This window comes from Neoarius graeffei, chromosome 3, assembly GCF_027579695.1.
Source record: "Neoarius graeffei isolate fNeoGra1 chromosome 3, fNeoGra1.pri, whole genome shotgun sequence".
NCBI lineage: Eukaryota > Metazoa > Chordata > Actinopteri > Siluriformes > Ariidae > Neoarius > Neoarius graeffei.
In genome coordinates, this window is record NC_083571.1 from 75,678,509 (window position 1) to 75,694,406 (window position 15,898).

Sequence of the window (15,898 nt, forward strand, 5' to 3'; positions counted from 1 at the left end):
CACTACAGCTGGTACCTGCTCCTGGGTTCCAGGAATCTTGCAAAGATTCTTGTGCTGGTAACACCTTACATCCTACAAATCTGGATCAAGATCCACTTGTGAGTCCTCCTGATGTGGATACTCACTAACGTAGAATAGACCCACCTAGGTACAGTATAATGTAACGGTGTAGGGGTATCCAAACCATGAACCGTCACTATACAGGAGCAGGGTTTGGCATCTGGGATCTACTCTGTGCACAGAAATGGATTGATGGATGTCACATCTGTGCACATGGTGAAGTGTAGTCTCTTTCTCTCTGTTGTTGTTAGGAGCGGTCATTGTTGGGTGCTGTGCTCCAGTCAGACACCCAGACAGCCGTATTAGCCACTGACGTCTGGTGCTTCCTGGCACGGTGAGTGTGTGCACACACCCAGCAGTGACTGCAAAGTTTCCATAACTCCCATTGAGTCAGCTACACAATCAATCAACGTGTGTTTCATATGTTATTTATGTAGTTTTCTTATGAATAAGTTGGTGGGTTCCCCCCCCCCAATAAAGTCGTTCCTGGATTTCCTGGATGGAAAGCCTGTGTAAAATACAGTTACAAAAAATATTTTGCCTGGGACTGATTTCAGTAATCATATAGTTCAAGAACATGGTGTTGTGGTCATGGAATGGGAATTCATTTTAATTACAGGAGTCATGTTCAGCCAAGTTAACCAATCTCTGTACTTGAAGCAGTAACTAGTTTCTAGTTTTCAAAAGTAGAGTAGTTTAATCTACAACCCCAATTCCAAAAAAGTTGGGATGTTGTCATCTCATCTCATTATCTCTAGCCGCTTTATCCTTCTACAGGGTCGCAGGCAAGCTGGAGCCTATCCCAGCTGACTACGGGCGAAAGGCGGGGTACACCCTGGACAAGTCGCCAGGTCATCACAGGGCTGACACATAGACACAGACAACCATTCACACTCACACCTATGGTCAATTTAGAGTCACCAGTTTACCTAACCTGCATGTCTTTGGACTGTGGGGGAAACCGGAGCACCCGGAGGAAACCCACGCGGACACGGGGAGAACATGCAAACTCCACACAGAAAGGCCCTCGCCGGCCCCGGGGCTCGAACCCAGGACCTTCTTGCTGTGAGGCGACAGCGCTAACCACTACACCACCGTGCCGCCCTTGGGATGTTGTGTAAAGCATAAATAAAAACAGAATGTGAAGACTTGCAAATCGTGGAAACCCTATATTTCATTGAAAATAGTACAAAGACAACATATCAGATGTTGAAACATAAATTTTGTTTGTTTTAAATTAATGCTCATTTTGAATTTGATGTCAGTAGCACATTTCAGAAAAGTTGGGACAGGGGCAACAAAAGACTGAAAAAGTTGTCTCATGCTATGAAGAAAAAAAACCCAAATTTGGTTAATTGGCAACAGGTCAGTAACATGATTTGGGTATAAAAAGAGCATCCCAGAGAGGCTGAGTCTCTCAGAAGTAAAGATGGGGAGGGGTTCAGCACTCCGTAAAAGACTGTGTGGGCAAATGGTACAATAATTTTAAGAATAACGCTCCTCAATGAAAACTGCAAAGAATTTGGGGATCACATCATCTATGGTATATAATATCATTAAAAGATTCAGAAAATCTGGAGAGATCTCCAGATACAAGAGACGAGGCTGAAAACTGACATTGAATGCCTATGATCTTCAGGTCCTCAGGTGACACTGCATTAAAAGCAGACACGTGTCTGTAGTGGAAATCACTGTATGGGCTCAAGAACACTTCAGAAAACCATCATCTCTGAAAACAGTTAATTACTGCATCCACAAATACAAGTTAAAACCACATATAAACAATATCCAGAAACACTGCCATCGTCTCTGGGCCCAAGCTCTTTTACAATGGACTGAGGCGAAGTGGGAAAACTGTCTCGCGGTCTGACGAATCAAAAGTAGAAATTCTTTTTAGAAATCGTGGACACAGTGTCCTCCAGGCTAAAGAGATGAGGGACCATCCGGCTTATCAGTGCATAGTTCAAAAGCCAGCATCTGTGATGGTATGAGGGTGTATTCGTGCACATGATATGGGTAGCTTGTACATCTGGGAAGGCATCATTAATGCTGAATGATATGTGTACTTTTCAGAGCAATATGCTGCCATCCAGACAAAATCTTTTTCAGGGAAGGCCTTCCTTCTTTCAGCAAGACAATGCCAAACCGCTTTCTGCACATATTAAAACTGCACGGCGCCATAATAAGAGTCCAGGTGCTAAACTGGCCTGCCTGCAGTCCAGACCTGTCTCCCATTTGACGCATTATAAAGCACAAAATATGACAAGGGAGACCCCAAACTGTTGAGCAACTGAAATTGTAGATCAGGCAAGAATGGCACAACATTTCTCTTTCAACACTACAGCATTTGATCTCCTCAGTTCCCAGACATTGACAGTGATTAAAAGTAGAGGTGATGCAACACAGTGGTAAACATGCTCCTGTCCCAACTTTTTTGAAATGTGTTGCTGACATCAAATTTAAAATGAGCATGTATTTTTCAAAAAACAATAAAATTTCTCAATTTCAACATTTGATAGGTGGTCTTTGTACTGTTTTCAATGAAATATAGGGTTTCCACTTGTAAATTATCGCATTCTGTTTTAATTTACAGTTCACACAGCGTCCCAACTTTTTTTGGAATTAGGGTTGTATGTGTGTGTTGAATGCATATTTGAGTGACTTTCTCTAACTTTATTTTTCTTCCTTGTGTGTGTGTGTGTGTGTGTGTGTGTGTGTGTGTGTGTGTGTGTAGATACGGCACAGCTGAGTTATGTTTGCACCACGTTCTCTTCACAGCTCACTTGGTGAGTGTAGGCGGTTGAATGTGACCTTTCTTTCTGTGCTCTCAGTGATTTTTGGAAATCTCTCCTGGGAGTGACAGGATTAAGCTCTCTGTTTCACCAACACCCCAACAGAGGTGACAATTGGTGTCAAATCTGTTTTGGGAAGTGGACACCTGTCTGTAAGATCATGCTACTCTTACCTGTAGTGCTTGGCTTGGATGCTTTATCTAAGGCATTGGGTGGGTGTGTATTGTGCCCTGTTACAAAGGAAGAGCAAAAAGTTTATAATAATCATCTATAAGTTTATAATTATAGATTCTATATAATTACAATGTATTCTGTTTATTCTAAATCTATTATTATTTGTATATTTTGTCAAAATATCTACAGGAATGTACAGTCCTGTACAAAGATGTTTATTTTAGCAATCATAAATTACATTGTCATTTTAATACTTGGTTACAAATTCTACAATTCCTGAAATCTGGAATTCATAGACATGAGCAGACGCTGGGTTTCTTCCCTGGTGATGACCTCTACTGCAGTGGTCTTCATGTCTTGCTTGTTCTTGGGGTGTTTTGCCTTCAGTTTTTGCTTCAGGAAATGAAATGCTGCTCAGTTGGATTCAGGTCAGGTGACTGACTTGGCCACTGCAGAACACTTAACTCCTTTACCTTAAAGTCTTGGGTTACTTTCAAATTAATCTTGAGTCATTGTCCAGCTGCACTGTGAAACACCGTCCAATGAGTTGTGAAGCGTTTGGCTGAATGTGAGCAGATAATATAGCCCTGCAAACTTTGTAATTCATCCTGCTGATGTTGTTAGCAGTCACATAAATAAATTAAAATAAATTAAATTTAGATAGATAGACTGGGGCAAAAAAAGTATTTAGTCAGTCACCAATTGTGCAAGTTCTCCCACTTAAAAAGAAGCTCCGGACTGTATTCTAAACACAGAGTCAGACAACAAAATTTTACCAAATACTGTGAGATATACACACACACACACACACAAAATCTGTAGTCGCTTATTCTGTACAGGGTTGCAGGCAAGCTGGAGCCTGTCCCAGCTGACTAGGGGCAAGGCAGGGTACACCCTGGACAAGTCACCAGGTCATCGCAGGGATATACAGTGGGGCAAAAAAGTATTTAGTCAGTCACCAATTGTGCAAGTTCTCCCACTTAAAAAGATGAGAGAGGCCTGTAATTTTCATCATAGGTATACCTCAACTATGAGAGACAAAATGAGAAAGAAAAATCCAGAAAATCACATTGTCTGTCTGATTTTTAAAGAATTTATTTGCAAATTATGGTGGAAAATAAGTATTTGGTCAATAACAAAAGTTCATCTCAATACTTTGTTATATACCCTTTGTTGGCAATGACAGAGGTCAAACGTTTTCTGTAAGTCTTCACAAGATTTTCACACACTGTTGCTGGTATTTTGGCCCATTCCTCCATGCAGATCTCCTCTAGAGCAGTGATGTTTTGGGGCTGTCGCTGGGCAACACGGACTTTCAACTCCCTCCAAAGATTTTCTATGGGGTTGAGATCTGGAGACTGGCTAGGCCACTCCAGGACCTTGAAATGCTTCTTACGAAGCCACTCCTTCGTTGCCCGGGCGGTGTGTTTGGGATCATTGTCATGCTGAAAGACCTAGTTTCATCTTCAATGCCCTTGCTGATGGAAGGAGGTTTTCACTCAAAATCTCATGATACATGGCCCCATTCATTCTTTCCTTTACACGGATCAGTCGTCCTGGTCCCTTTGCAGAAGAACAGCCCCAAAGCATGATGCTTCCACCCCCATGCTTCACAGTAAGTATGGTATTCTTTGGATGCAACTCAGCATTCTTTCTCCTCCAAACACGACAAGTTGAGTTTTTACCAAAAAGTTCTATCTTGGTTTCATCTGACCATATGAAATTCTCCCAATCCTCTTCTGGATCATCCAAATGCTCTCTAGCAAACTTCAGATGGGCCTGGACATGTACTGGCTTAAGCAGGGGGACACGTCTGGCACTGCAGGATTTGAGTCCCTGGCAGCGTAGTGTGTTACTGATGGTAGCCTTTGTTACTTTGGTCCCAGCTCTCTGCAGGTCATTCACTAGGTCCCCCCGTGTGGTTCTGGGATTTTTGCTCACCGTTCTTGTGATCATTTTGACCCCACGGGGTGAGATCTTGCATGGAGCCCCAGATCGAGGGAGATTATCAGTGGTCTTGTATGTCTTCCATTTTCTAATAATTGCTCCCACAGTTGATTTCTTCACACCAAGCTGCTTACCTATTGCAGATTCAGTCTTCTCAGCCTGGTGCAGGTCTACAATTTTGTTTCTGGTGTCCTTTGACAGCTCTTTGGTCTTGGCCATAATGGAGTTTGGAGTGTGTTTGAGGTTGTGGACAGGTGTCTTTTATACTGATAACTAGTTCAAACAGGTGCCATAATACAGGTAACGAGTGGAGGACAGAGGAGCCTCTTAAAGAAGTTGTTACAGGTCTGTGAGAGCGAGAAATCTTGCTTGCTTGTAGGTGACCAAATACTTATTTTACCGAGGAATTTACCAATTAATTCATTAAAAATCCTACAATGTGATTTCCTGGATTCTTCCCCCCCATTTTGTCTCTCATAGTTGAAGTGTACCTATGATGAAAATTACAGGCCTCTCTCATCTTTTTAAGTGGGAGAACTTGCACAATTGGTGGCTGACTAAATACTTTTTTGCCCCACTGTAGATAGATAGATGGATGGATAGATAGATGGATAAATAGATAGATAGAACCAGTTCCATTGGCAGCCATACATGCTGTTCTTTCTGTTTTTGAGGCTTACCAATGGTTTACATCTTGTGGTATACTCTCTGTATTTACTCTGATGAAGACTTCTCTTTGACACAGATACGCCTACAGTACCTCTTGGGTGAGGTAAATTTAAAGCTGAAAGTCTGTGTTTCAAAGGCAAGCACGCTATTGTTGTTCTTAAGTTTACTTATTCTGCCTTATTCCGACACGTTTTTTGGATCCACTATTCCTCCTAGGGCGTTCGAGATAGAGACACCGTTCCAACTCTGAGACGTCTGGCCCGAAGTAGTGTAGTGTGCTTGTATACAGCTTTTGGATCAATGCCCCCGTTCTCTTGTTCTTGTAGTTTTTCTTTTGTTTTTTTCCCATAGAGAATGAATAGGGCTCATGAATTGAATCGTCCTACTCGGACACGCTCCATCGCAGATGCACCAAACCTCATGTGATACTTCAGGCCAACTCCCCCGACACATACATGCAATCGGTTCTGACCCGCACTCATATTTTTCCTTTCTTTTTGCTCATCCCTTTTTCCTCCATAGGCTTGCATTGATTTTTGGCCCCATTGAAAATGGTGTTTCAGGAGAAAAACTTTCACACTCCAATTTTTTTAACCAAGTGTCCAAACTTCAAGAAACTTCACTTGATGCCTCAGGCCAAGTCCCCGCACAGATCCATCCCCTCATCTGAGACCTGCACTCGTCTTTTCCTTGGTTTTCACGCATCTCTTTTTACCTCCATAGGCTTCCATTGATTTTTGGCCCCATTCAAATGAGTGGAGTTTTGCTCAGTAACACTTCACCACACATCCACCAAACTTAATACGGCACCTCAGGCCAAATCACCCATCTCACACATGATATCGGTTCTGACCCGCACTCATCTTTGTCTTGCCTTTCATCCTTACATTTTTTCTCCATTTTGCCACTAATCAGTGGAAGCTTGACTGAGTCATTCCTCCCTTCACCCATAGGTGATGATGCATTTGGCAAGGATCTGCTCATTTGAGACTTTGACAGCAAATCAACTTCAATTCAATGGCCACTTTATTAGGAATACTTCCACGCACACATGATAGCAATTAGCATATAAGCATTCACGTGTTACCATGCTAGCTGTTAGCATGTTACCCATTATGATCTCATGCCTGCTGTTAGCTCGTGATTTGTTAGCATGTTATCATGAGAGCTGTTAACATGTTAGGATTAGCATGGTAGCATGCAGAGTTCGCATGTTTGCTGTTAGCGAGTTTGCCTGAGCATGTTAGCATACTAACTGTTAGCTGTTAGCATGTCACCCTCAGCGTGTTAGCATGCTAAAAGTTAACATACTATCCATTAGCATGTTAACCTGTTAGCTGTTAGCATGATAGCTGTCAGCATATTAGCCTTAGTGTTAGAATTTTAACAAATAGTATGTTAATCCTTAGCATGTTAGAATGCTAGCTGTTAGCATGTTATCTATTAGCATGTTAGCATTAACATGTTAACATGTTAGCTTTTAGCATGTTAGTATGCTGTTAGCATGCTAGTTGTTAACATGTTGGCATTAGCATGTTGGCATGTTAGATTTTAGCATGCTAGCATGATAGCTGTTCTGCTACAGCTCAGCAAGCACACTTTGCATTTTCTCTGCGAAATGCAGTCTAGTTTTTTTTTTAAAGCTATTTTGATGTCAAGTGTGGTGGTGGAGGACTGATGATTTGGGCTTGTTTTGCTGCCACGGCACCGGGCGAAACTTGTTTGAGACAACGACTCCACTTTATACCAGAATATTCTTGAGATAAATGTGAGACCATCTGTCCAGCAGATTAAGCTGAGCTGAAACTGGGTCACGCAACAGGACAGTTATCCCAAGCACACCAGCAAATCAACAGCTGAATGGCCAAGGGAGGCAAAAAAAATCAAGGTGTTGGAATGGACAAGTCAAAGTCCAGACCTCAACCCTAAGTGACCACACAATTGTTATATATGCCCTGATAAATAAAAACATGTTTTCTCCTGTGACTGTACATTTTAATAACAAATATTTCATGTAGCAAGTAGCAGTTTTGATTTGAGAGATGTTTTACTTTGTTTGTCTGTTCATGACTGCAACTTTAGTGACTCTCTCTTTCTGTTGTATTTGTTGTAGATAAAGTCGTGCTCAAGTGCAAGCTATCAGCTGACTCATTTGGGTTTGCTGCTAAGACGTCTGCTCTTTCTTATGACCCCAAACCACCAGGTTTCTTTCTCTCTCTCTCTCTCTTTCTCTCTCTCTCCACACACACAGTGCATCGTTCATCAACTATATGGCATTGATACGTGTATTAGTGCAGTTAGTGTTCTATAGTGAAAGCTTTTGTGTTTCACAGACTCCAATGAGTTCCATGTGACATTGTTACTGTTTTCACTATCCCTGTGTGTGTGTGCATTTATTATTTCATTTAGTTGGAGTTTGTTGAATGCTTCTTGCCATCTAAGGATGAGAACTTCTGTCTGTGGAGTCCAGTTTTGCTCAGTAGTCTGTGCTCGGATGTGCGTGCTCGTGTGGAAGTGGAGGTACTGAGCGGAGTCCAAGCTGCTCTTGATACTTGGCATGGTGCAGGCTACCGGCTGGGGAACATACATACACTGGTGAGGACCTCACTTAACAAATCTGTTTCTCAGTTGTGTGAAGGGGTAAACTGACATGAGAAACAGCTTCCCTTCTTTATCAGAGGTTAAATAGATACATACCCATCTCCTCCCAGCTTACTTTGTGTGTTTCCAGATCATACTAGTTTAAAAGGCAGTGTTTAATGATGTTGGGTTTTTGTGTAGATTATCTTTTAGTGGCATTGTGGGCCTTTCACACACAGATGTAAACATTTAAACAGGATATATTTCAACAGGAGTTTATTTAAAAAAAAAAAACCTGGCACAGATCATGTGCCTCAAGGCTACCGTATTGTGTTCAGTTTTCCAAGTCTGACCCTGAACAAACTTTGATGAGATGAGTTAAATAGAAATTCACAACAATCTAGGACTCTGCTTGTTTTTATAAGTTGGTGACCATGAGAAAATCAGTGTGGTTTTATTTTTTTATCAGCATACTTATTATTTTATGATTTAAGAGTTCTATTGTACATAAATATCTTGAGTGTACTTTTCCTTTACCTATTTAGTGTGGTGGTAAATGACACCCACTTACTCATGCTCTAACTAGGGAAATTTACAGTAGTGTTTTCCTGTTGCCTTCTACTGGATTCTTGAAGTTTTCTCCTTTCAACCATTCATAAGTAGATTTGATATGAAGTGTGGTATTTGTATTTGGACTCTCTCTTGCTGGTAATTCGCAATATGAAGTCCAAAGCACTGCCACTGCTAGTGAAGCAAGCCATCATTAGACTGAAAAAATCAAAACAAATGTATCATTTATTATAAAACATGGGCGGCACGGTGGTGTAGTGGTTAGCGCTGTCGCCTCACAGCAAGAAGGTCCGGGTTCGAGCCCCGTGGCCGGCGAGGGCCTTTCTGTGCGGAGTTTGCATGTTCTCCCCGTGCCCGCGTGGGTTTCCTCCGGGTGCTCCGGTTTCCCCCACAGTCCAAAGACATGCAGGTTAGTTTAACTGGTGACTCTAAATTGACCGTAGGTGTGAATGTGAGTGTGAATGGTTGTCTGTGTCTGTGTGTCAGCTCTGTGATGACCTGGCGACTTGTCCAGGATGTACTCCGCCTTTTGCCCGGAGTCAGCTGGGATAGGCTCCAGCTTGCCTGCGACCCTGTAGAACAGGATAAAGCGGCTAGAGATGATGAGATGAGATTATTAAAAAGGAAAAAAAACACTGGTGAGCTCAGGAACACCATAAAGGAGAGAAGACTACAAGACAACTGTGGTAGATGACTGAAGAATTCTTTTCCAAATGAAGGAAAAACATTTAGTCAGATGAAGAGCACCCTCCAAGAGGTAGGTGCATTTCTGTCAAAGTCACCAATCAAAAGAAGACGGGAAAAGGAGGGCCATGTTCGAGTTTGTCAAAAACTTTTTTTTTTAAACCGGTTTGGTTCTGGAACAGCATCTGATGGACAGATGATCAACTTGTACCGGAATGATGGTAGGAGAAATGAAGGAACTGTTCATGATGTGAAGTCTACCACCTCATGTTATAGCGTGGGTGTGTCTGACTGACAGTGGAACTGGCATTTCACAGTGCAGATAAACAATCTTAATTTTATATCTTAAAGCTTAATTTGAAAGTACCCCAAGACTTTTTTAAGGCAAAGAAGTAGAATGCTCTCCTGTGGTCAAGTCAGTCACCTGACCTGAACCCAGTTGAGCTGTCTTTCACTCCCTGAAGAAAAAACTGAAGGCAGAGCACTCCAAGAACAAGCAGGAAGTGAAGACCACTGCAATCATGGCCTGACAGAGCATCACCAGGGAAGAAATCCAGCATCTGCTCATGTCTGTGGGTTCCTGACTTAGGCAGTCATCGGCTGCAAATGATGAGTAACCAAGTATTAAAAATGAATTTGTGATTTTGTCAAAATTTGGTCCCTTAAAAAGTAGGGTCCACATATTAAAAGTGCTGTAATTCATACACTGTTATAGATATCCTGAGTGTAATTCTGGCTACATCTGTGATGAACTTATTCTGACATTCAGCTTTAGGGCAGTCACCTTCATTGGCATTGACTCTTCGTTTCTCTTCATTGTTGACAGAAAACATTTAGAATGAGTTCCAGACCTTTTGTTAGTTTTCTTCTGCAAATTAGCTGTTACATGTTGTGGATGTGCTGAAATTACATTTTAGTGGCGTAACAGAAAAGTGTTTTCCCTGTTGTCCAGAGATTATGAATTTGAATCCCGATGATGTCTCAGACATCTGGGAGGGGCATAGTCTCTCTCTCTCGTCACTCACAGTGACATGAACCAATGATGGACATCTGTGAGCTCATGTTTGCAGATGAGGTCATTTTCCTCTGAGTGTGTTGCGCTGCCCTGTGATGCAGCATGAGCTATCCCCATCTTCCTCGGTTGGTAGATACCATGTGTGATGGGGGAGAGTTAGCTACTGGGTGGAAATTAGTCAGATCAAATTGGGAAGAACACCCCCCACCCCCGTACATGTGTGTACATATGTACTATATATTCATGTAGCACATATGTACGCATTTTAAGCCGTTTTGTCTCTTGTGTAGGTTCAGATCCACCCCTCTCTTCAGTGTACCCTCCCCCAGCCTCCCACTCCCAAAAAAATTACAATTTAACATCCTAATTATCAAAAAGAAAATTTGAATACAATTTACCTCACTGTTGTCTATATAAAAATTTATATTTTGAAGTTCTCTCGCTCTCGTTTCATCCTGATTCAGAACAAGGCACTGAGCTGTTTATTGGTGGTGGTCCGAGCAGAGCCCCTGCAGACCGAGTGTATGACTTCTTCACTAACCATTATTCATCAGCTGTGGAATCGCATGGATGCTGCCCAGGTTAAAAAGCAAACACTGTACAATTGGACACTTTTTGTTTTTATTATGTGTTTTTTTGTTTGTTTGTTTTGTTTTGTTTTTTAATATCTGCTGAATGTAAAAGTTTTGTAGTTTCACCCTCCCTGATTTAAAAAAAAAAACATGTATGGCTGCTTGGAAAAGAACATTTCACAATGTGGCCAGATTAATCTCATGGCTGAGTGCTCAGTCATGTTACACCGACTCACAATATACATTAAGAGACAATTCAAGGCTGTATCCAAAATTGCTTAATGCACACTTAGTAATATGATTATTTGATAACGGCACCAATGGTGTACTGACAGACCATTTAGTACGGTAGTATTTGGTTTGGGACAGACACACAAGTAACAAAAGCCATCACCTCTGGTATTCTGATGTGTCTATTTGTACTACTTGATCTGTTATCTGTTTATTTTATTATTTAGACTGTCTCTTTTGTTCTTGACAAGCCAGATAGTATTAGCACATTAGCTAAAATACACTTGGGGACCCACGATGTCACACACTTGCCTGATATAACAGCGTTTAAAAATACTGATTAAGGAAGAGTTTCCAACCTGACACTACAGGGGTGACCCATAGCAGCTCAGGAACATGATATTTTTATACCCTTAGTCAGTAATTCATTCTTTTTTTTTTCTTTTTTTAAAATAAAGAAGTATAATTCAATGCACCATAGCTTTAACATATGGTTTATTTATTCATATAGTACATATGTACGCATTTTAAGCCGTTTTGTCTCTTGTGTAGGTTCAGATCCACCCCTCTCTTCAGTGTACCTTGAGGCTGCTTCTGTCCATTTCAGGGAAGTTGATTAAAAGTATAGAACCACAGGCCATAGTTCAGGTAACAAGTTCATCATTTCCTTCTCACCTGTTCTTCCCCATTTTTCCTTTCGTTTGTTTCATGTTACATATTTTCTTTCCACTGTACCTCATATACAGTTGAAGTCTGAAGTCTACATACAGTCATGGACAAGAATGTAATAGTAATATTCAGCTTTCAGTGATTTTCTTTGAACCATTCTTTTTCTGGGGGAAAATGATCATACAACATGCATTTTTTTATTGGGAAAAAACAACAACAGAATTCGGGGCACAGGTTTTTTTTATTTTTTTTATTTTGGGTTTTAATCACCACAGGATTAAAATTATATATGGTCCAAAAATATATATATATGAGTGATTCCACGCTTATGGGTACTGAAATGGGGACATGAACTTATTCACCTAAAACCATTTATTTTTTTACCATCAGGTCACAAAACATGTAATCTTTAATGAATGATATGCTAAAAGATAACTTTAATTTTCTGAGATGTAATAAAAACATATTTATATGCCAAAGTCAAGCCTATGAGTTCCAAAATGATGTCTGTTACATTACTTCTGTTACGATTGTCCATCTCGCGTCTGTTACAAATTAATTACAATCTAGCTATATACCATATACTATATAATCTTATTGAAAGAATGTGTATGTTTATTCTACACATGTTTATTAATTATATTTGCTAAAACATCACCTTCCTATGTTTCAAAAAGTAATTCTACATTGTTAAAATTGAGAATATATATGTCCACAACACTTCTGTTACGTTCTGACTTTGGCATATAAATATGTTTTTATTACATCTCAGAAAATTAAAGTTATCTTTTAACATATTCATTAAAGATTACATGTTTTGTGACCTGATGGTAAAAAAAAAGAAATGGTTTTAGGTGAATTTTTAAAAATAAGTTCATGTCCCCATTTCAGTACCCATAAGCGTGGAATCACTCATATAACACTTGCACCCACTTTGATTATTCATTCAGTGGTGCTGGAAGTTTCAAAATGTCTAACTTGCTAAGGCCTCTTAACTTCCTGTTAGTGTTAGTGGTAATTTCTCTGTGCCAACATAAAGGTTTGTTTGGCAAGTACAAATTATTCGGAGGTGTAGCCACTTTGCCAAGGTCCAAGAGAAGAGATAAACAGTCACCCTTAGCTGAGAGGAAATTGGCTCAGATGGTCAGGAAACACCAAGGCACACACCTGCCATGAACTGGAAGAACAGTTCAAAGGAATCATTGAAATCCCAATATTGCCACAACATTCATGTCCATGATAAATGTATGTAAACCTCTGGCTGTAACTGTACATATGTACCATTTATATGTAGTGTACAGTATATCACCAGTGTAGTATTGTGGTGTTTTTAGGGATTTTCCTGTCTCATTGGCCTGAATCTGCAGAAGTGTCAGGATGACTTGGTACTGGCTATTTTGGAGTATTTGGCCTCCATGGGGAAAGTATTTGTTCCTGCTGATATTCAGGTAATACTAGTTTTGTGGACAGGATCTTTGTCCTTTTATTAACCAAGCAGAATTTGCTATTTTTATTTTCAATATATAACTGTGTAAACGTAGCTTGGATTCCTTCTTGCCAATTGAACCATACAGATATTAATTCTCGACTGTTTCCATTGATCCATAGCATCCACGTGAACACAATCATGAAATTCTGCATCAATCTTTGTTGCTGCTGTTGTTATTGTTCCCCGTAAACCTCTCATCAGTTTTTAATATATGGCTGTTTTTGTACTTAATTAGTAAAAGCCTGATTAATTGAATATGACTGTTTCTCGTTGTTGTGTGTAGTTTCAGGTGCTGCCCAGACTCAGTTGTCTGTTCAGCACTTTACTGATTCACGAGTCTTGGCTGCTCCATCAGCACACACTGGAAGCCTTTGCCACTTTTGCTGAGGTTAGACTCTCCTAATGGACAGAAATCCTTTATTTTCCAAACATCCTTACACTGAATAGTTTTTAATGTATTCCTTCTGGGTTTAACACTCCTCTGATGCTGCCTTTCCTTCTGTTTCAAGGCCACTAATCATGAAGAGTTCATCTCTCAAAGTCTGACCACAGAGGAGACAAAGAACAAAGTGGTGAACTTCCTCAGTAAAGTATGTGACATAATGTGGCTGCATGTATGCCAACATGCTATCATTTGAGATTGTGTTAACTGAATATACTGTTGAGGAATATCAGTGCATGATTACCTCTGCAGATCATCACAGACCAGCAGGCTGCAGGAGTCCATATGGAGCAGCTGAGGGCTGAGGCAGTTGTAATAGAAAGACACAACAACAGACTAGAAAGACGGGAAAAGACGTCTGCACAAACATCTGTTGCTGAGGTGATCTACATATAGTAACACACACACAAAAAACATTTCCAGAAAAGCTGGAAAATGCAATAAATATTTTAATTTATTTCCAAAATGCAATAAAAATGAAAATCTGTCATTTGTAAATTCATGTGAATCTTTATTTAAAAAGTACAACAGAGGTATACAAAAGTACAAAGAATAAAAATACAAAAATAAAAGAATAAAAATACAAAAGAACAAAGAAAAGATTTTCAGTAGTTACTGTTGGTTTCAATAGTTGGTCAGTTAAGTTACTGACCAACTTAATTTCATTTCGTAAATATAAGCAAAGTAAGAATTTGATGCCTGCAACACATTTGAATATCCTATAAACTTTTCAGTGTTATTTTGCCTCTGTCCCAACATTATTTATTTATTTATTTATTTATTTATTTAATTTTTTTGAGTAACACCATTTTGGTAGATTCCACAATAAGCAAGTTAATTGGTAACAGGTGAGGATATCAAATCATTTCTTTGTACATTTGTGAGTTAAATAAAGGTTCATGTGAATTAATAAATCAGATTTTTGTTTTTATTTTATTTTGGAAAATATCCCAACTTTTCTGGAAAGTGTGTGTGAGAGATATGTATGTGATATATAACACACACAGTGGTAATCAAAATTTGAGAACAATTTATAAATATTTGTTTTATTCTGAAATATTTTTAATCTTCATTGCTCAGAATTTGAAGGAATATCAGCTATTGTACTAGTGTGTTTGTTTGTTTGTTTGTTTGTTTGTTTGTTTGTTTGTTTGTTTGTTTGTTTTAAATAACCAAGGCACTTCAGCAAAAAAAAAAAAAAACTTTGTGTGGAACACAGTGATCAAAATTAGAGAACAGTAACCACTGTCACAGAAGAGAAGCTTAAAACTAAAATTTTTTGAGGGCTACAGGATTCAGAACTTAATAGCAAGTGTAGAGGCCCTTGCTTTGAATGACTTCAGGACATCTGCGCCCACAGGACATCACTAGTTTCTCACACTGCTCTGGTTTGGTCTTGGTCCATTCTTCTTGGAGTCTCTTCCACAGTTTGGTAACTGTAGTGGGTTTCTTAGCCATTACTTTGTCGCCAAGGATTTTCCAGAGATTCTCTATAGAGTTTAGATCTGGACTCTGGGCTGGCCGGAGTCATTTCATTGTTTCAATGTTCTTAGCTTCAAGAAACTGCTTTGCCTGTTTTGTAGTGTGACAGGGGGCATTGTCTTGCATGAAATTGTCTTGCGGGCTGATTGGGGGACGCTTGCAGTGAAGGAATTGTATGTTGCCGTCGGAGGTTCTGATTAATATTTGCATTCACTCTGCCATGTAGTTGTACAAGAGGCCCAACTCCTGCTGCAGAAAACATCCCCCAAACCATGACACTTCCTCCTCCAAATTTAACTGACTACTTTGGTTCACTTTGGGTTCGGTCTTTTCCCAGTTCGACACCAAACATAGTGTTTCCCATCAGACCCAAATAAATTGAACTTGCTTTCATCACCAAAGTGAACTTTGGACCAGTTCTCCTCTGTCCACACAACATGCTCCTCAGCAAAGGCTAGTCTAGCCTTTTTATTCTTTCTACTTATGAGAGGTTTGGTCACTGCAGAGTAGGCTTTCAGTCCT

General features: G+C 39.9%; 1 protein-coding gene across 8 annotated transcripts in view; it reads left to right on the plus strand.

Annotated features, from left to right (window-relative positions):
* The window catches only part of firrm (fignl1 interacting regulator of recombination and mitosis), an 84,671-nt gene that overhangs the window by 63,947 nt on the left and 4,826 nt on the right, over window positions 1–15,898 (plus strand). For 6 of the 8 annotated variants that reach the window (XM_060917341.1, XM_060917340.1, XM_060917345.1 and 3 more), the window contains 10 exons: window positions 312–394; window positions 2,795–2,846; window positions 7,756–7,845; window positions 8,052–8,237; window positions 10,956–11,072; window positions 11,847–11,942; window positions 13,298–13,411; window positions 13,736–13,840; window positions 13,962–14,042; window positions 14,147–14,275. In XM_060917341.1, the coding sequence (XP_060773324.1) occupies window positions 312–394; window positions 2,795–2,846; window positions 7,756–7,845; window positions 8,052–8,237; window positions 10,956–11,072; window positions 11,847–11,942; window positions 13,298–13,411; window positions 13,736–13,840; window positions 13,962–14,042; window positions 14,147–14,275 (1,053 nt within the window). Of the gene's footprint in view, window positions 1–311; window positions 395–2,794; window positions 2,847–7,755; window positions 7,846–8,051; window positions 8,238–10,955; window positions 11,073–11,846; window positions 11,943–13,297; window positions 13,412–13,735; window positions 13,841–13,961; window positions 14,043–14,146; window positions 14,276–15,898 lie in introns of those variants that run through there. The other 2 variants (XM_060917347.1, XM_060917348.1) reach the window with 2 other exon arrangements.